The sequence below is a fragment of the Epinephelus fuscoguttatus genome, linkage group LG18 (assembly GCF_011397635.1).
Source record: "Epinephelus fuscoguttatus linkage group LG18, E.fuscoguttatus.final_Chr_v1".
NCBI lineage: Eukaryota > Metazoa > Chordata > Actinopteri > Perciformes > Serranidae > Epinephelus > Epinephelus fuscoguttatus.
Window position 1 is genome coordinate 41,046,966 of NC_064769.1, and position 27,567 is coordinate 41,074,532.

Genomic DNA, 27,567 nt, shown 5'->3' on the forward strand with positions numbered 1-27,567 from the left:
GTACGTTTGCGTTGCTACAACAATGACTTTTTTATCGGACATGAAAAACATGATATCGTTCAGTGGGACTGTGACATCATCACCTTGACGTCATCTGACATCCACACAAAATAAACACATATCTGTTTATATGTACATCACATACTGGTATATATAGAGATCTGTATATGTGTATACATATACACACACACACACACACACACTCTCTCACACACTCACACACACACACACACACACACACACACACACACGCGTATGTGTACATATATATATATATATATATACAGTGGTGGAAAAAAGTTTTCGGACACCCTTAAAATTTTACACAATCTCAAATATTATCATGAAATATTTGTGGAAAAATCTTTTTTGTGTTTCAAAAGGTGTGGCTGCATTAGACAGATACAAACAAACACAAATTATATTTTTTTGTTTATTGTTTACAAGAAAAACTAACAAAACTAAATTCTTGACAGTTTCAGTATGTCAGTTCTCAACATTGTCGGTATCAGAGTCAACGAATAACAGAGAATGTGTTCAAAACTGAACAAAAAATAAATAAACCATCACATCATCAAATTAATATTTAGTAGTCCTGCCATTGGCACGTAGTAGAGCTCTAATCCTGTCTGGCATGTTCCCCACGAGCCTTTCACACTGTTGAGGGGTAATCCTGTCCCATTCTTCTTGAATTACTGCTTTTAATTCTTCTAAATTCTTTGGTTTATGCTTTGAAACAGACCTTTTGATAATCCACCACAGATTTTCAATGGGGCTCATGTCCGGGGATTGAGCTGGCCACTCTAAGACCTGGATACTGTGCTCCTGCAGCCAAGTTCTACTGGCCTTGGATGTGTGGCAAGGGGCATTATCTTGTTGAAACATCCAGTTTTTACCTCGACGGAACAGTGCACGCGCAGAAGGGAGCATGTGGGTTTGGAGAATGGTACAATACTTGGTAGAGTTCAATGTGCCATCACAGACAGTGAGATGACCAACACCAGCAGCACTCATGCATCCCCAAACCATGATACTGCCTCCACCATGCTTGACAGTAGGTACTGTACATGCTGGAGATAATGCTTCGCCTGACCTTCTGACTCACATTAGTAGGAGGAAGATAAAGCTGGAAACTGGACTCATCTGACCACAAAATCTTCTTCCAGTTCCTGGCTGTCCAGTTCTTGTGTGCCTGGGCCCAACGACGCCGGCTAACCTCTGTCTCTCATTGATCAGGGGCTTCTTGATAGCCTTGTAGGACCTTAAGCCGTGATCTAAAAGTCGGCCACGTACAGTGCGGGTGGAACACTGGACACCAGTTTGGTTTGACCACTGCTGCTGAAGCTCCTGTGATGTCATTCGGCGGTTTTGCCTGCACATGCGGATCAGGATGCGGTCATTTCTTGCTGAAGAAACCCTTAGACGCCCAGATCTTGGTTTGTCTTCCAAGCTGTTGGTTCGTCTGTATTTCTGCAGAGTGTATCCACCTGCTGAAGGACTGCATCTGCACTTCCTGGCTATCTGGCGGCAGCTGTACCCTTCCTGGCTGAGAATCTTTATCTTCAGGCGTGTTTCCTGCGTTAGGTTCCTTGTTTTAGCCATTTTTGTGTCTGAAGAACTTTCAAATGTGCTGGCTTTATGTAGACACGAAGCTTGGCAACAAAAATTGTGTCTTTTAATAAAAAGAATGACCTTCATCACTGGTACCAAAATGACCCAATACTCAAAATTTCTTATGTATTTTTATGGAACCAATCAATTTGAAGTTTTTAATGGCTTTTTTAGGATTTATTTAGTATTTTGGCTGTGACTGTACTAAAAGAAATTGCACTTGAAGACGAGTGATTCTTAATGCAATATTTCACAAATGCATGGGGTGTCTGAAAACTTTTTACCACCACTGTATATACATATATATGTATATACACACACACAGTACAGGCCAAAGTTTGGACACACCTTCTCATTCAATGCGTTTTCTTTATTTTCATGACTATTTACATTGTAGATTCTCACTGAAGGCATCAAAACTATGAATGAACACATGTGGAGTTATGTACTTAACAAAAAAAGGTGAAATAACTGAAAACATGTTTTATATTCTAGTTTCTTCAAAATAGCCACCCTTTGCTCTGATTACTGCTTTGCTACACTCTTGGCATTCTCTCCATGAGCTTCAAGAGGTAGTCACCTGAAATGGTTTCCACTTCACAGGTGTGCCTTATCAGGGTTAATTAGTGGAATTTCTTGCTTTATCAATGGGGTTGGGACCATCAGTTGTGTTGTGCAGAAGTCAGGTTAATACACAGCCGACAGCCCTATTGGACAACTGTTAAAATTCATATTATGGCAACAACCAATCAGCTAACTAAAGAGAAACGAGTGGCCATCATTACTTTAAGAAATGAAGGTCAGTCAGTCCGGAAAATTGCAAAAACTTTAAATGTGTCCCCAAGTGGAGTCGCAAAAACCATCAAGCGCTACAACGAAACTGGCACACATGAGGACCGACCCAGGAAAGGAAGACCAAGAGTCACCTCTGCTTCTGAGGATAAGTTCATCCGAGTCACCAGCCTCAGAAATCACAAGTTAACAGCAGCTCAGATCAGAGACCAGATGAATGCCACACAGAGTTCTAGCAGCAGACCCATCTCTAGAACAACTGTTAAGAGGAGACTGCGCGAATCAGGCCTTCATGGTCAAATAGCTGCTAGGAAACCACTGCTAAGGAGAGGCAACAAACAGAAGAGATTTGTTTGGGCCAAGAAACACAAGGAATGGACATTATACCAGTGGAAATCTGTGCTTTGGTCTGATGAGTCCAAATTTGAGCTCTTTGGTTCCAACCGCCGTGTCTTTGTGAGACGCAGAAAAGGTGAACGGATGGATTCCACATGCCTGGTTCCCACTGTGAAGCATGGAGGAGGAGGTGTGATGGTGTGGGGGTGTTTTGCTGGTGACACTGTTGGGGATTTATTCAAAATTGAAGGCACACTGAACCAGCATGGCTACCACAGCATCCTGCAGCGACATGCCATCCCATCCGGTTTGCGTTTAGTTGGACGATCATTTATTTTTCAACAGGACAATGACCCCAAACACACCTCCAGGCTGTGTAAGGGCTATTTGACCAAGAAGGAGAGTGATGGAGTGCTGCGGCAGATGACCTGGCCTCCACAGTCACCGGACCTGAACCCAATGGAGATGGTTTGGGGTGAGCTGGACCGCAGAGTGAAGGCAAAGGGGCCAACAAGTGCTAAACACCTCTGGGAACTCCTTCAAGACTGTTGGAAAACCATTTCAGGTGACTAGCTCTTGAAGCTCATGGAGAGAATGCCAAGAGTGTGCAAAGCAGTAATCAGAGCAAAGGGTGGCTATTTTGAAGAAACTAGAATATAAAACATGTTTTCAGTTATTTCACCTTTTTTTGTTAAGTACATAACTCCACATGTGTTCATTCATAGTTTTGATGCCTTCAGTGAGAATCTACAATGTAAATAGTCATGAAAATAAAGAAAACGCATTGAATGAGAAGGTGTGTCCAAACTTTTGGCCTGTACTGTATGTATATATATATACATACATATATATCTATATATATAGATATATATGTGTATATAGATATGTGTGTATATATAGACAAACATACTGTTTGTACAAACATGTATACTGTATATGTGTATGTGTGTATGTGGTGTGTATATGTGTATCACACATCTTGTGTTTCCAGTGGCGCTGCTCTGCTGGCGACCCGGGCGCGAGTGCCCACGCTGCTGTAAACTTTGTGAATTTGTTTGTTTCTTTAATGGCAACTTCTCTGATGTAAGCAGTTATATGCCTTAAGAAAGGGGCAGGTATTTTAAGGTTACTTCATCCTGCTCCTTTCCAGTCATTCAGATTGGAATGAATAAATAAATGAAATGAAATGAAATGTTTACTCCGGTCCATCGATTGCATGTCATGTTGTCTTAACCTCGTTGGCTCGTCAACATGGACTGTATCTCTGCTTGGGTGTTTTTTATAATGCTGTACTGGAAAGTCTGATCAGATATGGGATCGCTGCCTGGTTTGGTTCTCTCACTGAACAGTTCAAATCAAAATTGGAGAAATTAGTGAAAACAGCCATGAAGGTAATGAGTAAAAATGACGGCAGGATTACATGCTCTCGGGAGTTTCTCTTGTAACTTCAGACAAGTAACAGTGTTGTGCCAGTGAATATTTTGTTGCAGCTCAGCAGAACCGATGCTAGAGCCAAACCCACTTGTCAGAAAAGAGGTGGAATTCGTCGGAGACTCAAGAATATGAGCCTTCATGACTGCCGCAAGCTACCTGCTCTTCCATTGATTCTGCTCTGTAATGCACAGTCTCTCTACAACAAGTTGCATGAGCTGGAGGCCTGGGCCAAATTTAAACACAAAGTGAGGGTTACCTGTTTACCGGCCTTCACCAAGACCTGGCTAAGTGATTCAGACTGGGACAAGGATCTGTCATTTAGTGGGTTCGGCATTCCGCTCTGACTGGACCGGTCACCGGAGATCACCAACACGCGACGGGGAGGTGGTGTGTGCTGCTATGTCACACTGTCGTGATTCGGGAGAAGATTTGTACCCCTGACATTGAACTTTTGACCATCTCACTCCGGCCTTTTTACTTGCCTCAAGAGTTTCAGTAACTGTTCTTCACCATTGTTTACATCCACCCTCGTGCTAACACATCAGCTGCTGCTCAGCTGATTGCTGACATAACAAGCCGTCTTGACGCCATATGCCCGGATGCTCCGAAATTCGTCCTCTGTGATTTTAATTACTGCTGTTTGAACAATATTCTGAGGACTTATGAACAGTATGTGACCTGTGCCACCACACAGAGGAACTCTACCTTAGACCTGTGTTATGGCTGTGTGAGCCTGCTTACAGATTGCTGCCATCTTTGGGATCTTCCTACCACAACAGTGTGTATGTGATGCCTCTGTACACATCTGCCTTCAGGCAGCTCCCACGTGGAGAAATCAGTGAAATGCTGGTCTGCGGAGAATATCTCCTCTCTTCAGGCCTGCTCCAAGTGGTCAAACTGGGAATGTTTCTTTGATGCATGTAGTGATGACATGAATGATGTCTGTGACACGGTCTCATCATACATCTCATTCACTGTGCTGATCAGCTCAGTGGGGTGTTCTCTAGACTCTTCCAGATGTGTGCTGATCTGGGTCAGATTCCCACAATCTGGAAGACGTCAACCGTCATACCTGTCCCCATGTCAAAGGATTCAAAAGAACTGAAAGACTTCAGACCAGTGGCGCTTACTTCACTGGTAATGAAAAATTTTGAGAAAATTATAAAGAACTTTGTTGTGTGTTCTGTAGCAGGAAAACTGGATCCTCTGCAAATCACTTACCAGCCAGGTAAAAGTGTGGAGGACGCTAAGCTTTTTATTTTGAACACTCTGCACAAACACTAGCTCATGCAAGACTTGTATTTGCAGATTTTTCTTCTGCTTTCAATAAAATGCAGCCTCACATTTTAATTGAGAGACTTGACTCTTACTTTAATCTCCACACCAGCTTCTCATTCTGATTTTAAATTTTCTCACTGAGAGGGTCCAGCAGGTCTTTGTCAATGGACAAATGGTTAACATGTCCATTTTTACCACTGGCTCTCCTCAAGGTTGTGTGTTGTCACCTCTCTTATTTATTATTTATTCTGTATACTGACAGCTGCAGATCTTCTCAAGTCAACAGGCATCTGGTGAAGCTTTCTGATGACACTGTCCTCTTATCTTTACTGCAGCGCTCTGACAGTGATCATGGTCCTGCATTACAGGATTTTGTGAAATGGTGAGATGGCAGTTAGCTCGATTTAAATGTTTCTAAAACCAATGACATGATAATTGACTTTAGGTTTCACAGTGATCATCAGGTCAGTGTCATTCATGGTGGAAATGTTCAGATTGTGGTGTCTTACAAACACCTGGGTGCTGTGTCTGATTGTAAACTGAAGTTCAATATGAACACAGAGTCCATTGTCAAGAAAGGTCAGCAGAGGATTTACCTGCTGAGGAAGTTGAATTCCTTTAATGTCAATGGGAAAATCTTGAGTTGTTTTTATTGTTCTTTCATTGAAAGTCTTTGAACTTTTTCTTTTATCTGATGCTTTAATATTCTCTCTGTTAAGGATAAGAACAGCCTTCAGAGCAGAGTTAAGGCTTGCTCCAAAATACCTGCATTGCCTCTGTCCCTCTGTCCTCCTGTCCCCCTGTCTGTCCCTCTGTTCTCCTGTGCCTCTGTCCTCCTGTCTGTCCCTCTGTTCTCCTGTCCCTCTGTCCTCCTGTCTGTCCCTCTGTCCTCCTGTCCCCCTGTCTGTCCCTCTGTTCTCCTGTCCCTCTGTCCTCCTGTCTGTCCCTCTGTTCTCCTGTCCCTCTGTCCTCCTGCCCCCTTGTCTGTCCCTCTGTTCTCCTGTCCCTCTGTCTGTCTGTCCTTCTGTCTATCCCTCTGTCCTTCTGTCTGTCCCTCTGTCCTCCTGTCTGTCCCTCTGTTCTCCTGTCCCTCTGTCCTCCTGTCTGTCCCTCTGTCCTCCTGTCCCCCTGTCTGTCCCTCTGTTCTCCTGTCCCTCTGTCCTCCTCTGTCCCTCTGTTCTCCTGTCCCTCTGTCCTCCTGCCCCCTTGTCTGTCCCTCTGTTCTCCTGTCCCTCTGTCTGTCTGTCCTTCTGTCTATCCCTCTGTCCTTCTGTCTGTCTCTCTGCCCTTCTGTCTGTCTGCCTGTCTGTCCCTCTGTCCTCCTGTCCCCCTGTCTGTCCCTCTGTCTGTCTGTCCTTCTGTCTATCCCTCTGGCTGTCTGTCTGTCTGTCCCTCTGTCCTTCTGTCTGTCTGTCTGTCATTCTGTCCTTCTGTCTGTCCCTCTGTCTGTATAGATGTGTATTTGGTGAGTATATAGATGTGTGTTTAGTGTGTATATAGATGTGTATATAGATGTGTATTTGGTGTGTATATAGGTGTATTTGGTGAGTATATAGATGTGTACTTAGTGTGTATATAGATGTGTGTTTGGTGTGTATATAGATGTGTATTTAGTGTGTATATAGATGTATTTGGTGAGTATATAGATGTGTACTTAGTGTGTACATAGATGTATTTGGTGTGTATATAGATGTGTATATAGATGTGTGTTTGGTGTGTATATAGATGTGTACTTGGTGTGTATATAGATGTGTGTTTAGTGAGTATATAGATGTGTGTTTAGTGTGTATATAGATGTGTATATAGATGTGTATTTAGTGTGTATATAGATGTGTGTTTAGTGTGTATATAGATGTGTATATAGATGTGTGTTTGGTGTGTATATAGATGTGTATATAGATGTGTGTTTGGTGTGTATATAGATGTATTTGGTGTGTATATAGATGTGTACATAGATGTGTATTTAATGTGTATATAGATGTATTTGGTGTGTATATAGATGTGTATTTGGTGTGTATATAGATGTGTATATAGATGTGTGTTTGGTGTGTATATAGATGTGTACTTGGTGTGTATATAGATGTGTGTTTAGTGAGTATATAGATGTGTGTTTAGTGTGTATATAGATGTGTATATAGATGTGTATTTAGTGTGTATATAGATGTGTACTTGGTGTGTATATAGATGCGTATTTAGTGAGTATATAGATGTGTGTTTGGTGTGTATATAGATGTGTATTTGGTGTGTATATAGATGTGTATTTAGTGTGTATATAGATGTATTTGGTGTGTATATAGATAATGATAATAATAATAATACATTTCATTTAAAAAGCGCCTTTCTCAACACTCAAGGACACTTAGAGAATTAAAAACACAATTAAATCACAATTAAAATAAATAAAAACAACAGACAAGAGTTACACAAACTAAAAATGGATGTGGGCAATTAAAGGGAATATGCAATTTGGAACAGATGGGTTTTGAGTTATGATTTGAAATGGGGTAGAGAGTCCATGTTTCTGAGGTCCGGGGAGAGAGTTCCAGAGTTTGGGAGCAGAGCGACTGAAAGCTCTGCTCCCCATGGTGCTGAGCCGGGCGGAGGGCACAGAGAGATGGAGGGAGGAGGACGACCTGAGGGAGCGAGAGGGGGTGGCGATGTGGAGGAGATCAGACAGGTGGGGGGGGGGGGGCGAGGTTGTGAATGCCCTTGAAAGTATACAGAAGGATTTTGTAATGGATTGTGAATTTGACTGGAAGCCAGTGAAGCTGCTGGAGGACAGGGGTGATGTGGTGAAAGGAGGGGGATCTGGTAATAATGCGGGCTGCAGAGTTTTGGACCAGTTGAAGCTTAAGGAGGGATTTGTGAGGGGCACCAAGGAGGAGTGAGTTACAATAATCAATGCGGGAGGTGACGAGGCTGTGGACCAGGATAGCCGTGGTGTGAGGGATGAGGGAGGGGCGGAGACGGTTAATGTTTTGTAGGTGGAAATATGCAGACCGGGTGATGTTATTGATGTGTGAGTGGAAAGACAGTGAGCTGTCGAGCATGACACCCAGACTCTTAACTTGAGGGGAGGGGGACACTGTGGAACTGTCAATAGTGAGGGAGAAACTGTCAGTTTTGGATAAAGTGGATTTGGTACCGACCAGAAGGAGTTCTGTTTTATCAGAGTTGAGTTTGAGGAAGTTGGAGGTGAACCAGGATTTAATTTCTGAGAGGCAGTGGGTGAGGGAGGAGGGTGGAAGAGAGGTGTCGGGTTTACTGGATAGCTAGAGCTGGGTGTCATCCGCGAAGCAGTGAAAGTGAATACCAAATTTGCGAAAAATATTGCCAAGTGGGAGGAGATAGATAATGAAGAGGGGGGGCCCCAGGACGGAACCATGGGTCACACCTGAAGTGACGGGGGAGGGCTGTGAAGTGAAGGATTTGAGTTGGATGAACTGAGTGCAGCTACTGAGGTAAGAGTGAAACCAGTGGGGGCGTCGGTGGCTTAGTGGTAGAGCAGGCGCCCCATGTACAAGGCTGTTGCCACAGCGGCCTGGGTTCGAATCCAGCCTGTGGCCCTTTGCTGCATGTCACTCCATCTCTCTCTCCCCCTTTCACGCTTGTCTGTCCTATCAAATAAAAGCTAAAAATGCCCAAAAAAATCTAAAAAAAAAGAGTGAAACCAGTGAAGGGAGTGTGTGAGTGATACCTATGGAGGAGAGTCTATGGAGGAGGACTGGGTGAGAAATAGTGTCGAAGGCCGCACTCAGATCGAGGAGGATGAGAATGGAGATTAAACCGGAGTCAGCTGCCATGAGGAGGTCATTGGTGATCTTGATGAGGGCTGTTTCTGTGCTATGGAGGGGACGGACGCCGGACTAGAACTGTTCATAGAGGCTGTTATGGGTGAGATGGGAGTGGAGTTGAGAGGCAACAGTTTTTTCAAGAATTTTGGAAAAGAAGGGGAGGTGAGAAATGGGGCGGAAGTTATTGAAATCGTTGGGGTCTGAACCAGGTTTTTTCAGGATGGGACTGACGGCTGCGGTTTTGAAAGGGGTGGGAACAGTTCCAGTGGACAGTGAGGAGTAGATAATGGCTGAGATGAAGGGGAGCAGAGGGGAGGCAGGATTTGACCAGAGGAGTGGGGAGGGGGTCTAGCTGGGAGAATGAAAGTTTGGACTTTCTGATGAGGTCAGAGATAACTGAGGGATGAGGGAATTCGAAGGTGGAGAATGGTTGATAAGGAGGGAGGAGTTCAGAGGAGGGGAGTGGTGAGGAAGTGGAGCCCAAGTGCTGGTGAACTTTATTGATTTTGTCATTGAAAAACTGGAGGAGGGACTCACAGGTGTCTGAGGAGTACATGTGGAGGAGTAGGGAGTCTGGGGGTTGAATGATTCTGTTATAAACGGAGAAGAGAGTCTTGGTGTTTCCAGCATTTGAGCAGATGAGTCCAGAGTAGTATTGAGATTTCGCATGAGAAATGGAGTCTTTATAGAGAGTTAACTGAGCTAAGTAAATGTCTTTGTGGATATTGAGACCGGCTTTCCTGAAGACTCTTTCAAGCTGTCGATTTTGGGATTTCATGGAACGAAGATGTGGGGTGAACCAGGGGGCAGACCGGGTAAAGGAGACAGAGCGGGATTTGACAGGAGCAAGTGTGTTGAGTACATTGGAGAGTCCATTATTGTACTGTGTGATGAGATCATCGGGGGTGGAAGTGGGGTCTGGAGTCTGGGTGGTGATGATGCAGGAGAAGAGGGAGTCCACGTTAATGTCCTTAATACTGCGGTATGAGATGAGAGGTTTGGAGATGGAGAGCTGGAGAGTGACGTTAAAGGGGGGAGGAAATGGTCCGTAATGTGAAGTTTGTCAGCAGTACAGTTGGAGGGGGTGAGACCTGAGCAGCAAATTAAATCAATTGTGTGACCTTTTATGTGTGTGGAGAAGTCTGCAAACTGTTGGAAACCAAAGCTGTCAAGTAGTGATGAGAAATCCATGGTGAAGGGAAGAGCAGTATTGTCCATGTGGATATTGAAATCTCCTAGCAGAATTATATTGGGTGAGAAAGTGGAGAAATGGGTAAGGAGGGCGGAGAATTCATTTAAAAAGTCACTGTGAGGCTTGGGGGGACGGTAAACTGTGACAATGATTGTGGGGGTGGGTCCGGGGATCTGACAGACAAGGCATTCCAGTGAGGAGAGAGGAGGCACAGAAACAGGAAGGACCTTCCACTTCTCGCGGTAGAGTATCGCGAGACCTCCCCCGCGACCCGAGCCACGAGGTTTGCAGATAAAAACAAACCCCACCGGAGTAGAGTCATTCAACTGGGAATAGTCACCAGGAACTTGCCACGTCTCGTTTAAGCAAAGAAAATCAAGCTTACGGTCGTTAAGGAGATCCTGGATAAGATGTCCCTTGCCAGTGAGGGATCGGATGTTCAGCAGACCGAAGCTGACGCCGGTGTTGTTGTTGTGGGGAGCGCTAGCCAACCTAGCCAGGCCGGCTAACACACTGTGGTCCACAGACCGGCCGGTGTTTCTGGGTGGGCGCTGAGTGGAGGACCAAAAGGAGGCAATCCCCTTGGAACTGCCGTAGTGGAATCCCCGCCGAGACCCGCGGTGGATGTACCTCTGAGCAGCGGCAGCAAGACGCGCCAGCGTCCACTCAACGCGGAAGTCTGAAGGATGTGTATTTGGTGTGTATATAGATGTGTATTTAGTGTGTACATAAATGTATTTGGTGAGCATATAGATGTGTATTTAGTGTGTATATAGATGTGCATTTAGTGTGTATATAGATGTGTATTTAGTGTGTATATAAATGTATTTGGTGTGTATATAAATGTGCATTTAGTGTGTATATAGATGTGTATTTAGTGTACATAAATGTATTTGGTGTGTATATAAATGTGCATTTAGTGTGTATATAGATGTGTATTTAGTGTGTACATAGATGTATTTAGTGTGTATATAGATGTGCATTTAGTGTGTATATAGATGTGTATTTAGTGTGTATATAGATGTGCATTTAGTGTGTATATAGATATGTATTTGGTGAGTATATAGATGTGTATTTTGTTAGTATATAGATGTGTGTTTGGTGAGTATACAGATGTGTATTTTGTGAGTATACAGATGTGTGTTTGGTGAATATATAGATGTGTGTTTGGTGAGTATACAGATGTGTGTTTGGTGAGTATACAGATGTGTATTTGGTGAGTATACAGATGTGTGTTTGGTGAGTATACAAATGTGTATTTGGTGAGTATACAGATGAGTGTTTGGTGAGTATATAGATGTGTATTTGGTGAGTATACAGATGTGTATTTTGTGAGTATATAGATGTGTATTTGGTGAGTATACAGATGTGTGTTTGGTGAGTATACAAATGTGTATTTGGTGAGTATACAGATGTGTATTTGGTGAGTATACAGATGTGTATTTGGTGAGTATACAGATGTGTGTTTGGTGAGTATATAGATGTGTGTTTTGTGAGTATATAGATGTGTATTTTGTGAGTATATAGATGTGTGTTTGGTGAGTATACAGATGTGTATTTGGCGAGTATACAGATGTGTGTTTGGTGAGTATATAGATGTGTATTTGGCGAGTATACAGATGTGTGTTTGGTGAGTATACAGATGTGTGTTTGGTGAGTATACAAATGTGTATTTGGCGAGTATACAGATGTGTGTTTGGTGAGTATACAGATGTGTGTTTGGTGAGTATATAGATGTGGACTTGGTGAGTATATAGATGTGTATTTGGTGAGTATACAGATGTGTGTTTGGTGAGTATACAAATGTGTATTTGGTGAGTATACAGATGTGTGTTTGGTGAGTATACAGATGTGTATTTGGTGAGTATACAGATGTGTGTTTGGTGAGTATATAGATGTGTGTTTTGTGAGTATATAGATGTGTATTTGGTGAGTATACAGATGTGTGTTTGGTGAGTATATAGATGTGTATTTTGTGAGTATATAGATGTGTGTTTGGTGAGTATACAGATGTGTATTTGGCGAGTATACAGATGTGTGTTTGGTGAGTATATAGATGTGGACTTGGTGAGTATATAGATGTGTGTTTGGTGAGTATATGTTTACAGTATGTGTAGTTTGATCAGTGTCAGATTAAATTCAGGACTCGTGTCCTGTGATTTATAGAAAAATGATTTTCTCTATAAAAACAGTTTCTTCTGCAAAATAAAATTTGAAATTAATAAATTTAGTTTATTAATAATTTCTGATGCACAAATATAAATTATGTTAATATTTTTTTCTCTTAATAATAAAAAAACAATAAAGACAGAGGGACAAAGGACAGGAGGACAGAGGGATAGAGGACAGAGAACAGAGGGACAAAAAGACAGAGGACAAGAGGACAGGAGGATAGAGGGCAGAGGGATAGAGGACAGAGGACAGGAGGACAGAGGGACAGAAAGACAGAGGGCAAGAGGACAGGAGGGCAGAGCGATAGAGGGCAGAGGGATAGAGGACAAGAGGACAGTAGGACAGAGGAACAGGAGGACAGAGAACAGAGGAACAGAAAGACAGAGGACAAGAGGACAGATAGACAGAAGGACAAGAGGACAGAGGGACAGAGGACAGGAGGACAGAGGGACAGAAGGATTGAGGGATGGAGGACACAGAGACAGTTGGACAGAGGGACAAAGGACAGGAGGACAGAGTGACAGGACAGGAGGACAGAGGGACAGAGGAGAAAAGGACAGGAGGACAGAGGGACAGGAGGGCAGAGGGTCATCCTCTGCTCTAAAGCCTCTGAGACAAACTGATTGTGATGTTAAATGATAATGAAATCAGATGTTATTGTTGTTGTTGTTGTTGTTGTTGGTTTGTTTGTCACACATGATGTGTTCAAGAACCGTCAGAAATGTGCAGCTCTGACGATAATCAGTGTTTTTACAGTGTTGGATCATTTTAGTGACGTTCAAAGAAACAACAAAGACAAACGCAGGACGACACCTTTAAGCCCCGCCCCCTGGAGCCAACACTCCACCTGAGCGTTAACGTGTAGAGGAATGAACGATCTCGCCGGATGGATCATGACTGCTCTGATGATGATCACTGGTTCTGTTACGACATCCATATGATGTTGTTGTTGTTGACTGTTTGGGAGAAACAAAGAAAAATAGCCTGTGCACAGTAATGTGGGTATACACACATGTATACACACTGTGTGTGTGTGTGTGTGTGTGTGAAAGTGGGTTAGCAGGTTATCACCGGATCAACTGGAAAGAGGCTAACACGAGCTAAGCTAGCCTACAGCTAAAATAGCTGACCTGCTAAACTATCTCTTGCCATAGAAACCACACACACACACACACACACACAGTAATCTCCTGTAACTTGTCCGTTTCAGTCATTTTATCTGTATTTAAAGAGTAAATATATAAAGTGTAAATATATAAAGAGTAAATATATAAAGAGCAAAATATATAAAATGTAAATACATAAAGAATAAATATATAAAGTGTAAATATATAAAGAATAAATATAAAAAGTGTAAAAAGTGTAAATATATAGAGTAAATATATAAAGAGCAAAATATATAAAGAGTAAAATATATAAAGTGTAAATATATAAAGAACAAAATATATAAAGTGTAAATATATAAAGAGCAAAATATATAAAGAGTAAAATATATAAAGTGTAAATATATAAAGAGTAAAATATATAAAGTGTAAACATAAAAAGTGTAAATATATAAAGAGCAAAATATATAAAGTGTAAACATAAAAAGTGTAAATATATAAAGAGTAAAATATATAAAGTGTAAATATATAGAGTAAAATATATAAAGTGTAAACATAAAAAGTGTAAATATATAAAGAGCAAAATATATAAAGTGTAAATATATAGAGTAAATATATAAAGAGCAAAATATATAAAGTGTAAATATATAAAGTGTAAACATATAAAGAGCAAAATATATAAAGTGTAAATATATAAAGACTAAATATATAAAGAGCAAAATATATAAAGAGTAAAATATATAAAGTGTAAATATATAAAGAGTAAAATATATAAAGTGTAAACATAAAAAGTGTAAATATATAAAGAGCAAAATATATAAAGTGTAAACATAAAAAGTGTAAATATATAAAGAGCAAAATATATAAAGAGTAAAATATATAAAGTGTAAATATATAAAGAGTAAAATATATAAAGTGCAAACATAAAAAGTGTAAATATATAAAGAGCAAAATATATAAAGAGTAAAATATATAAAGTGTAAATATATAAAGAGTAAAATATATAAAGTGCAAACATAAAAAGTGTAAATATATAAAGAGCAGAATATATAAAGTGTAAATATATAAAGAGTAAATAGGTAGAGGTAGATTATTTGGAGCTCAGATTTGTTCACGTGAACTTTAGTTTATTTAAAGTGAAACATTTTACAGATGAACATCTGAACTTTGTTTATCTTTGAGCTGTTCTATGTGTCTGTAAATAAAAACAAACATATTTTAATATTTAATCATCTATATTTGTGTTTTTGTTTGTTTTCAGTTTCCTGTTATTTTTATTTTAAACTACAGTCAGCCCTCTTTTTTCTTTTCTTCCTCTCCCACCTGAATCGTGCCGACGTTCTTGTCCTCACCCCACCTCCTCTTCCTCCTCTTTCTCCTTCTCCTCTTCCTCCACCTTTCTCGCTCTCTTTCTCCCCGTCAGCCGTGCGCCCCTGGCGCCTCACCTGCCGCAGCAGGTCACGCTCACGACGCTCGCCGCCACGGTGACGAGGGAAGAACCTTACCATGAAGACGTGGCTGGGGACGCCACAGATGGAGACAGACGAAGACACATGCTGATGTCCAAGTGTGACCAGAGAAGACGAGACAGGAGAGAGTGTGTCCACTGAGAGGACAGAAGAAGAACTGACTGACTGACAGATGAAGGGGAGGAGTTTATACGGAGGGGAGGGGCTTATAGTGAGAGCCCCACCTCTCGCCCCTCCTCTCTGTCTTATACAGACTCAGTGTGTCTCTCAGACTGAAACTGTTGGCTACAGGCTGTAACACACAGAGTGGGTATTTATAGAGCAGAAATATATAGACAGCAAATATGTACACACACACACACACACACACATATATATATATACACACACTGACAGATAAAACGTAAATAAAAAAAACAAGTGTTTTTGTTCCGTCCAATCAGAGTGACTCATTAACTCATCACACCACGTCCACAGTGAATGCACCAATCAGGAGGCAGATGAGTCAGTGAGCTGAGGGGGAGGGGCCTGAGTCAGAGTGACCTGGCAGTGTGACATCATCACTGTGACATCAGTGTCACCTTTCACCCAGTGAACCATCAGACTCTGACACCTGAAGCTAACGAATCCAGAACCATGAGCCTTCTGAGGGCTGGATCCAGAACCATTGGCTCTCTGAAGGCTGGATCCAGAACCATCAGCCCTCTGAAGGCTGGATCCAGAACCGTCAGCCCTCTGAAGGCTGGATCCAGAACCATCAGCCCTCTGAAGGCTGGATCCAGAACCGTCAGCCCTCTGAAGGCTGGAACCATCAGCCCTCTGAAGGCTGGAACCATCGGCCCTCTGAGGGCTGGATCCAGAACCGTCAGCCCTCTGAAGGCTGGATCCAGAACCATTGGCTCTCTGAAGGCTGGATCCAGAACCGTCAGCCCTCTGAAGGCTGGAACCATCAGCCCTCTGAAGGCTGGAACCATCGGCCCTCTGAGGGCTGGATCCAGAACCGTCAGCCCTCTGAAGGCTGGATCCAGAACCATTGGCTCTCTGAAGGCTGGATCCAGAACCGTCAGCCCTCTGAAGGCTGGAACCATCAGCCCTCTGAAGGCTGGAACCATCGGCCCTCTGAGGGCTGGATCCAGAACCCGTCTCTAACCTGTCCTCTGTTTGACAGAACCCGTCTCTAACCTGTCCTCTGTTCGTCAGAACCCATCTCTAACCTGTTCTCTGTTGGACAGAACCCGTCTTTAGCCTGTCCTCTGTTGGACAGAACACGTCTCTAGCCTGTCCTCTATTGGTCAGAACCCATCTCTAGCCTGTCCTCTGTTGGACAGAACCCGTCTCTAGCCTGTCCTCTGTTGGACAGAACCCATCTCTAATCTGTCCTCTTTCAGACAGAACCCGTCTTTAGCCTGTCCTCTGTTGGTCAGAACCCGTCTCTAGCCTGTCCTCTGTTGGACAGAACCCATCTCTAATCTGTCCTCTGCTGGACAGAACCCATCTCTAGCCTGCCCTCTGTTGGACAGAACCTGTCTCTAGCCTGTCCTCTGTTGGACAGAACCCGTCTCTAACCTGTCCTCTGTTGGACAGAACCCTTCTCTAACCTGTCCTCTGTTGGAGGGAACCTGTTGCTAAACCGGTCCTCTGTTGGACAGCACCCGTCACTAGCCTGTCCTCTGTTGGACAGAAGCCGTTGCTAACCTGTTCTCTGTTGGACAGAAGCCATTGCTAACCTGTTCTCTGTTGGACAGAACCCGTAGCGAACCTGTCCTCTGTTGGACAGAACCCGTTGCTAACCTGTTCTCTGTTGGACAGAACCCGTAGCGAACCTGTCCTCTGTTGGAGAGAACCCGTCACTAGCCTGTCCTCTGTTGGACAGCAGTGGGACGAGTGGTGTCTCTGATAAATGAACTGTCGTCAGTCCTCCAGAACAAACAGAACCCTGACAGAGACTATATGACCTGCTGAGAGGAGGAGGAGGAGGAAGAGGAAGATGAAGTGGAGAAGAAAGACGAGGAGGAAGATGAAGATGAAGATGAAGAGAAGGAGGAAGATGAAGATGAAGGAGGAAGATGAAGATGACGAGGAAGACTTCCTGAGATATCAATATCTCGTTGTGGGGTACCAGGGAGTCCCTCAGCCAGGAGACATCTTGATTGAAATCATGTCTTTCAAACCGTGAGAAGAATAAATGAAAAGTATTTGGCAGATCCGCCTCCTCAACCCCATTTACACTAATAAGCTGCCTCATCTTATCATCCTGTTGATTGAGGGAGGCCATAGACTTGATCCCCTGCCACGCTGACCTCAGGTCTTCCTTTAAGTACTGGTTCTCTAGCTTTTCCTTGTACTTGGTCTTTGCTTTAGCTATTTCAGCTTTAACTTCTTTGGAGACCATCTTTTTCTCCTGAGGGTCCCCAATAGTGCTGCACAATTAATCTAATCCCGATGTCAGGCTGTGCGATTACATAGCCGCATTAAAGGCTGCGATTTGCGATTTAATGTAAATGAATGTTTACGTGTGTGCCTGTGAACGTGACTGCCTCTCCTGTAGTGTGTGGAGTTTGTTGACATCACGCCCACAAGCTATCCTGGTGCGTGCAGCACGTATGGTCAGGTGACCAGCCGGTGTGCAGCAGTGACCAACACAGACACAAAAAACACAACGTCTACTACATGGCGATACTTTGGATTCAGGTACGGCGACGTTGAACAGAAAGACATGCTGTGTAAAAGTTTAAAAGTTAAAGTCGCCACGTCCGGCGGCAACACGACCAATCTATATCAGCACTTGAGACAGCACAGAGAGAAGTAGGAAGAGTGCATGTGAGAGGAAGACGAGCCGTGTAACGTTAAAGACAAAGAGACAACTGAAAGACACCAGAGCCTCATAAAACAACATCCAAGCACAGTTACGCAAACATCTGTAAGTGTCACGGGGAAATCATGGACTCCATAACAAACTATATAACAAATGAAAAACTGAGCAATTTTGCTCGGGCTCGGCCCACTTGACATGCTGCTGTGTTGTGCTATGGCGCTGGAATTTGTCATTTACGTGACAACGCCTGAACGCAACACAGGCTCGCTCCACTGTGTGTACAGTGTCGTGCTGCGCTGCTGTGTGAGCAGCGTGTTTGACTGTGCTCAGTCTGTTGATGGTCGTTAACACACTGTCTGTCCATAACAATAACTCTGTCAGGTCAGTGCCCGCTGATATAATGCAGGGAAACACTGAGTCAACCAACAAGACTCATGATACCATTTATTTATTACATTGGAATCACAATCACAAATCACATAATTGTCCACTCAAATTGTAATTGCACCTTTTTATCAAATGGTGCAGCGCTAGTCTTCCTAGGTCTTCCTTTTGTTTATAGCAAATTTAAGATCTTTGGTTACCCAAGGTTTGTTATTAGGAAAGATAAACACCTGTTTAGGACGGATTGCCAAATCCACCCAAAAAGTAATGAAACAGTTGCAGTGAGTACATCAATATTGTTATCACAAGCATCAATAAAGCACTGCCAGTCCGTACAATCAAAACAAGCTTGGAGGGAGGAGATACTCTCCTGTGTCCATATCTCGATGGTCTTCTCCTCTACCTCCTGACGCCTGAAGCACAGTTTATATGAGCACAATAAAAAGATGCTCACATTTCCATAACACACATCAACAGTAGAATTTTTTAGTGTGGTGGGGCAATTTACATATTGTTCCAATGTCCCTAGGACTCTGTCCAACTGGACATGATTCAAGCCCCCCTGGAAAGAGAGTCCAGCTTGTGTGACAGATCTACTATCAGCTGAGTGGCAGCACTGGCGTTGGCTCAGGGCTGAATGTACACAAGGGTAAAAAACAGTTGGGGGAATTCACGTGGTGGATAAAAAGGGCGTAAGGAGACACAAAGTGGTTCTATGTCCAGGGTACATATCCTCTCGCGCACAATGATGTTATTACAGTACCTTTGACTTACATAGAAGCAGACACCTCCTCCGCAGCTTTTCCCCATCACCTCTGAGGACCAGTCCAGTCTAATGGGACAGCCAAATCCAGCGAGGATCTCATTAAACCACGTCTCGGTGATGGCGAGTAGGCAACACTCAGTAATTTCCTGTTTGTGCCGTGCCCAGATCTCCAGCTTGTCTACGTTGCGCCTTAGAGATTGCGTGTTTGACAAGAAGACCAAAGGCAACAGGGGTAGCTGGCGTCTGTTATTCAGACAGAGTTTTTTTATTTTCTGGTGAATACTGCCTCTCCTTCCTTTCTTCCGCCATGAGGATCAGCGTGGAGATCTATTGTCCCGCAGGAAAGGGACGAAGATCTCCACTGGAATATTAGTTGGGACCTCATCACACAGAAACTAAGAGACAGACGGCGCTCTCTGGTGATAATGATCCGGTCGCCATCTTGGAGAACCGGTTTCTCTCCTTCACAGGCGCTACAGACTAGCGCCACGATGAAGAAGAATGCAAAATCCACATATCGGTCCTCCGCACTTTTCCACGCACACTGAACGTTAAAAGACAGATTTAAAAACAGTAAAAGACGGTGGAAACTGTCGTGGGTCGCACACGCTGGAGTGCCCCGACACACACACTTCCACGAGAAATGAAGAGGAAGATGAAGAGGAGGAAGATAAAGAGGAGGAGGAGGAGGAGGGCGAAGAGGAAGGAGGAGGACGGGTAGGATAGAGATAGGGTCTCCTACCTGTGTGGGCGTGGCCAGGTGGGGCGGAGCCTCTTCATCCTGCTGGCTCTTCCTCCTGTAGTGCTGGTAACCAAGGTAACCTCCACCTGTCACTAACAGAAGAGGGAGGGGCCGGGGGCGGGGTAGGAAGCCACGACCTGGAAACAGAGAGAGCTGATTGGTCCAAGAGATTCGACCCACAATCCTGCTGTTCCTATACTTGTCCTATTCTAGTTCTGCTGGTTCTATGCTGGTTCTACTGGTTCTATACTGATTCTATGCTGGTTCTATGCTGGTTCTACTGGTTCTATACTGATTCTATGCTGGTTCTATGCTGGTTCTACTGGTTCTATACTGATTCTATGCTAGTTCTATTCTGGTTCTATACTGGTTCTACTGGCTCTATACTGATTCTATGCTGGTTCTACTGGTTCTATATTGATTCTATGCTGGTTCTACTGGTTCTATACTGGTTCTATGCTGGTTCTATACTGGTTCTATGCTGGTTCTACTGGTTCTATACTGGTTCTACTGGTTCTATACTGATTCTATGCTGGTTCTATGCTGGTTCTACTGGTTCTATACTGATTCTATGCTAGTTCTATTCTGGTTCTATACTGGTTCTATGCTGGTTCTATACTGGTTCTATACTGATTCTATGCTAGTTCTATTCTGGTTCTATACTGGTTCTATGCTGGTTCTATACTGGTTCTATACTGATTCTATGCTAGTTCTATTCTGGTTCTATACTGGTTCTATGCTGGTTCTATACTGGTTCTATACTGATTCTATGCTAGTTCTATTCTGGTTCTATACTGGTTCTATGCTGGTTCTATACTGGTTCTATACTGATTCTATGCTAGTTCTATTCTGGTTCTATACTGGTTCTATGCTGGTTCTATACTGGTTCTATGCTGATTCTATGCTAGTTCTATTCTGGTTCTATACTGGTTCTATTCTGGTTCTATACTGGTTCTATGCTGGTTCTATGCTGGTTCTATTCTGGTTCTATACTGGTTCTATTCTGGTTCTATACTGATTCTATGCTGGATCTATACTGATTCTATACTGGTTCTACTGGTTCTATACTGATTCTATGCTGGTTCTATACTGGTTCTATGCTGATTCTATGCTAGTTCTATTCTGGTTCTATACTGGTTCTATTCTGGTTCTATACTGGTTCTATACTGATTCTATGCTAGTTCTATTCTGGTTCTATACTGGTTCTATTCTGGTTCTATACTGATTCTATGCTGGATCTATACTGATTCTATACTGGTTCTACTGGTTCTATACTGGTTCTATTCTGGTTCTATACTGATTCTATGCTGGTTCTATACTGATTCTATGCTAGTTCTATTCTGGTTCTATACTGGTTCTATTCTGGTTCTATACTGATTCTATGCTGGATCTATACTGATTCTATACTGGTTCTACTGGTTCTATACTGTTTTTATACTGGTTCTATACTGGTTTCATACTGGTTTTACTGACTGTCTCTAAATGTGAGACTGACAACCTCCTTCACTGACACTGAACTGAAGGAGGAGGAGGAGAGGGAGTAAAGAGAGAGCAGCAGGAGGAAGTGACAGGAGGAAGTGATGGAGGAGGAGGAGGTGATGAAGGAGGAGGTGATGATGTAAGAGGAGGAGGTGATGAAGGAGGAGGTGATGATGGAAGAGGATGTGATGGAGGAGGAGGAGGTGATGAAGGAGGAGGAGGAGGAGGTGATGGAGGAGGAGGAGGTGATGATGGAAGAGGAGGTGATGGAGGAGGAGGAGGTGATGAAGGAGGAGGTGATGAAGGAGGAGGTGATGATGGAAGAGGAGGAGGTGATGGAGGAGGAGGAGGTGATGATGGAAGAGGAGGAGGTGATGGAAGAGGAGGAGGTGATGAAGGCGGAGCAGTAAGACTGACCTGTACTCAGCGTTCTGCTGCAGCTCACTGAAGAAACTCTGTCAATAAAATACATTATTGATACATTATTGATCTGTGCTGACACATTATTGATCTGTGCTGATACATTATTGATCTGTGCTGATACATTATTGATCTGTATTGATACATTATTGATCTGTGCTGACACATTATTGATCTGTATTCATACATTATTGATCTGTATTCATACATTATTGATCTGTGCTGATACATTATTGATCTGTATTCATACATTATTGATCTGTGCTGATACAATATTGATCTGTATTCATACATTATTGATCTGTATTGATACATTACTGATCTGCATTGATACATTACTGATCTGTGCTGGCACATTATTGATCTGTATTCATACATTATTGATCTGTGCTGATACATTATTGATCTGTATTGATACATTATTGATCTGTGCTGATACATTATTGATCTGTATTCATGCATTATTGATCTGTATTCATGCATTATTGATCTGTATTGATACATTATTGATCTGTATTCATGCATTATTGATCTGTATTGATACATTATTGATCTGTATTGATAAATTATTGATCTATGCTGATAAATTATTGATCTGTATTCATGCATTATTGATCTGTATTGATAAATTATTGATCTGTGCTGATACATTATTGATCTGTATTCATGCATTATTGATCTGTATTGATACATTATTGATCTGTATTCAAGCATTATTGATCTGTAGTGATACATTATTGATCTATGCTGATACATTATTGATCTGTATTGATAAATTATTGATCTATGCTGATAAATTATTGATCTGTATTCAAGCATTATTGATCTGTAGTGATACATTATTGATCTATGCTGATACATTATTGATCTGTATTCATGCATTATTGATCTGTATTGATAAATTATTGATCTGTGCTGATACATTATTGATCTGTATTTATACATCATTGATCTGTGCTGATACATTATTGATCTGTATTGAGACATTATTTATCTGTGCCATATTGATAATCAGCATCTTACCTACTACTTCCAAAATAATTGAAAAATGGATTTTCAAACGAACCATTGAATTCCTCGGCAATAGCCAAACTCCTTTACATCCCATGAAGTTTGGGTTTCGACCACACCACTCTACCGAGACTGCATTGACCACGTTCATGGAAAAAAAATCAAATGTCACCTAGATAAAAATGGATGTGTTCGTGCCGTATTCCTAGATTTAAAAAGAGCTTTTGACACCGTCAACCAGAAGGTGCTTCTATCTAAATTGTCCTGATGAAATTTTTCTATCCAAACTATTAACTGGTTTGACTCATATCTGTCACACAGAGAACAATGCACTGTGGTGGACGGTGCCAGCTCCTCTTGCATGGGTTGTCCAGTAGGGGTCCCCCAAGGGTCCATACTGGGTCCCATTTTATTTTCATTGTATATTAATGATTTACCTGATTTTTGTTTACATGTGGATGTCCAGCTTTACACTGACAACACTGTAATTTTTACTAAAGCTAAAAATCCTGAGGAGGCAGCACGTGTGCTCTCAATAGCTCTTACACACATACGAGCATGGCTTACTAGATCGCATCTTATCTTAAATGCAAAAAAAACCTGTTTGTTTATTTTTGTCGAAGCAACCTTCTACTACTATGCCTTCTCACTCTGGTGTTTTTTTGGGCACAGAAGAGTTGAATGTTGTTAATGAGTTTAAATACTTAGATGTGATTATAGACTCTAAACTCTCTTTCAAAAACCATGTTAAAATGTTATCCAATAAAATTAAATTCCATCTTTATAACTTTAAGCAAATCAGAGGTTCCCTGTCAGCTGCAGCTGCTCTGATGTTTTTGCACTCTATGATACTTTCACATATGAGCTACTGCATCACCAGCTGGTCCATGTCAGGTTCTACTATCCTGAAACCAGTTGAGCTTCTGTACAAAAAAGCACTAAAAACTCTAGACAGAAAACCTTTTTCTTATCATCACTGCAATATCTTAGGGAAATATAACTTGCTGAGTTTTCTTAATTTTTGTAAATTCTTCTCTATATGCCTAATATATAAAGTGCCCCATGACCTGGCACCACCCCCACTGAAACAGTTTATTAGATACAGACAGACTTGGACCACCAGAGCTGTTGTTAACAAGGACTGTGAGGTTCCCTTCAGAAAAACCTCCTTCAGCCAAACTGCCCTGTCTATTAAAGGGATTGCAGCTTGGAACACACTGCCCTCTACCACGAGGGAATGTTCCACCCTGGCCACCTTCAAGAGCCACCTGAAAGTGTGGCTCCTAGAGCTAACCAAACGTGCAATCACCCCTAACTGCTTGCTGTACTGTATTAACTCCCTGTTGTAACGCATACTTATGCATTGTCCTGTTTTCTCCTGTAACTGCTTTCTGTTTCTTTTTTTGTTTTAAATAACAAACTTTTAATACTGTATATCTCTTGTTCTTTTGTATTGTAAAATCAACATGCTTAAAGGACTCCAGATGGAAATTAGCCCCCGCGCTACAATCTAGCATATTTACGTGTGCTGTCGTACATGTTCATTAATATGCGTTGTCCTGATTTTCTAAATAAATAAATAAATGATATTGGTTATTGATTCCTCACATCCTTCATCCTGCTGCTGTGAACAGTTGAAATAAAAATTCAATTAGATGAAGATAAAAAACACGCCTGAGACTGCTGTCAGTCAGTCAGTCCATCAGGTCACAGTAAGTGAAACCTCCTCAGTCTGCTGAGGGTTAATGATGATCACATGAGGACACCCTTGACTCTGAGAAACACCCTCTGACCCAGAGCAGCTTCAGTCAGCTCCCGTTCACCTGTTCCTGTGACGTAATCAGGTGTATGTTAAACACGTGGTTCGTGTTACCTGAGCCGAAACCTTTATCCCTCTCATTCACACACTCTTAACCTGTCGGACGTCACACTCAACACACCAGCTGCATGTTGTCATCAAATGTTAATTTGATACAAACTCTGAGCGGGGTCTGGTGGAGTCATACGTCATAACACACAGCGTCACTAACACCACACAAACGTCACACGGTCATGACGTGTTCGCCTCGAGGCTGCAGAGTGAAGACGTCACTGACGTAGCTGTATTTACTTTAAAGAACCAAAACAAAGGTGAATACCTGACAGTCAGTCCGCTGCACACCTTCCGCCAGGCCGCCGCCATGTTGTTTGTGGAAGTGACGCAGCACGTCGTGCGTCATGACACAAGAGAGAGCCAGCATTTCCCCGAGTCAAGTCTGTCAGGTGTCAGCAGATGTCTCTCCACTTTGCTCTTTCTGTAAAGCTGAAAGCGAATCGATTTCTCATCTATTCTACACTTGTTCCTTTTCTCAAGAATTTTGGACTGATGCTGCTCTACTGATTTTCTCAGCGTTTAATACAATGACACCAATATCAGAAGAAATGGTCTTGTTTCTGAGCTGTAATACAGACGTACAACCTATTAACTGTGCTCTCAAAGCCATCTGTCTTACTGGCAAGTTTCACATTCATAAATCTAGAATCACTCAGACTAAACCTAACGCAAATTTATTTCGTGTCGAATTACAATATCTCTTTGCTTCTGTCTCCAAAATAACTGAAAATAAGAAAGCTTTTAAGACCTCTCAAATAATTGGTAAAATCCTACGTATTGAATGATCTAAATGTGTGATATGTAACAAAACTGATGAGGCTGTTCGGCATATGGTATAGTGTTTCCCTCATACACCTTATTGTTGGGACATGTTTTCTTTTCCTTCTTATGTTCTTAGCATATTAGTTATTTTATGTTCCTTTTGGTTATGTCATTTTACATGTTATTAATGTCTTTTTGAAGGATGTTACAGAGTAGCAACATGTTAATCAACAATGCGTTGTTATGAATACACATCCAATATTCTGCAATACGTTGTTATAATTGCATTTAATGTAATGCAATGTCAAGTCTATTAATAAAGAATTAAGAAAAAAAAGTCTGTCAGGTGAAACTGCAGCAGCTGCTGCCTGTCAGGTAAGGCTAATGATACCGGAAGTTCATGTTAATGATGAAGATGAAGATTAAACCGAGCTGATGGATGAAGATTAAAGCTGAATGTTAATAAGTTCATCACAGATGGGTTTTATTTCTCACAATATGGCCTCTAAACACAGATGACGTCACACGGCGGGGGTGGGGGTGGGGGTCAGATATGAATGAGACAAACACCAGAGTCATCCTCCAGTGATGAAGGCTTCAGCTCTCTGGGTTCATCCCAAAACCATTTCTCGCATCCATGTTTCCCTCACTTGAGTCTCTTCCTTGCGTCTTAGCTCCGCCCTCATAGAACATGAGGAGAGATGAGAGGATGAGACACGAGGAGAGATGAGAGGATGAGACACAGGAGAGAAGCAACGTCGGTTTCTAATGACGGTGGCAGCTGATGACAGGCTTTATTAACAACTACAGAAAGTTTTAATGGAGTTTGTGTCTGCACACACATAATGTTATATATATAATGATGAAGACACACATACAGTTATCACATGATGTTACACAGACCTATACAAATATAATGATGGAGACACACATACAGTTATCACATGATGTTACACAGACCTATACAAATATAATGATGAAGACACACATACAGTTATCACATGATGTTACACAGACCTATACAAATATAATGATGAAGACACACATACAGTTATCACATGATGTTACACAGACCTATACAAATATAATGATGAAGACACACATACAGTTATCACATGATGTTACACAGACCTATACAAATATAATGATGGAGACACACATACAGTTATCACATGATGTTACACAGACCTATACAAATATAATGATGAAGACACACATACAGTTATCACATGATGTTACACAGACCTATACAAATATAATGATGGAGACACACATACAGTTATCACATGATGTTACACAGACCTATACAAATATAATGATGAAGACACACATACAGTTATCACATGATGTTACACAGACCTATACAAATATAATGATGGAGACACACATACAGTTATCACATGATGTTCTCAGTAACAGAGCAGCAGTGTTTTCTGTCTCACAATCAGCTGCACATGAACAACAACCTGCGTTCTGTATTTATAATGTGTCCTGCTCAGACACACAATGTCTTTATATGATTTATTCTGTATTTACATCTTTTTATTGATATTCTGATTGTGAGTTCATTATTTAATAACCCAGAATATGATCATGGTGTCTTTGAAATAATTTATTAGGCCAAATGTTTCAAGGGAAATTAAAATTAGGCAACTCATCAACCCGACGCTGAGGAGTGGTCAGCCTCAGTGGGACTGAATGAAAATGATGGTCAGACAGGCTCTCTGACAGACAGACAGACAGACAGACAGACAGGCTCTCTGACAGACAGACAGACAGACAGACAGACAGACTCTTTGTATCCATAATTAAAGTAGTTGAAGGATATAACAGATGGTGAAGACAGAAACTCTGCGATAAATGAATGGAGTTGTTTGTTTCCTTTTCTTGTTCTGATTGTTCTGATTTTTAACTCGATGGTGAATCAGTAAACACCAGTGATTAGGTTTTTAAAACTTTTAAAGTAAAAGTTAAAATTTTGAAAAGTTTCAGTTTTTCATTGTTTGTTTTCATATTTGGACAACTTTTAATGAGATGTAAAATTCTGATGAAATATCTGAAATAACGTATCGTTTGTCATGTTGCGTTCAAGGACCATTGGAAATGTGAAAATCCATATACATACATATATGTA

General features: G+C 41.9%; 1 protein-coding gene across 5 annotated transcripts in view; it reads right to left on the reverse strand.

Moving 5' to 3' along the window:
* Positions 1-24,990, reverse strand: part of pisd (phosphatidylserine decarboxylase) — a 46,818-nt gene extending 21,828 nt beyond the window's left edge. The window contains exons 1-3 of one of the 5 annotated variants that reach the window (XM_049604904.1): positions 24,937-24,990; positions 21,785-21,822; positions 19,889-20,025 (exon numbers count right to left, since the gene is read on the reverse strand). In XM_049604904.1, the coding sequence (XP_049460861.1) occupies positions 19,889-20,025; positions 21,785-21,822; positions 24,937-24,980 (219 nt within the window). In that variant the 5' untranslated portion in view covers positions 24,981-24,990. Of the gene's footprint in view, positions 1-13,456; positions 13,566-15,035; positions 15,355-19,888; positions 20,026-21,784; positions 21,823-24,936 lie in introns of those variants that run through there. The other 4 variants (XM_049604903.1, XM_049604905.1, XM_049604900.1 and 1 more) reach the window with 4 other exon arrangements.
* Positions 24,991-27,567: the final 2,577 nt, after the last annotated feature.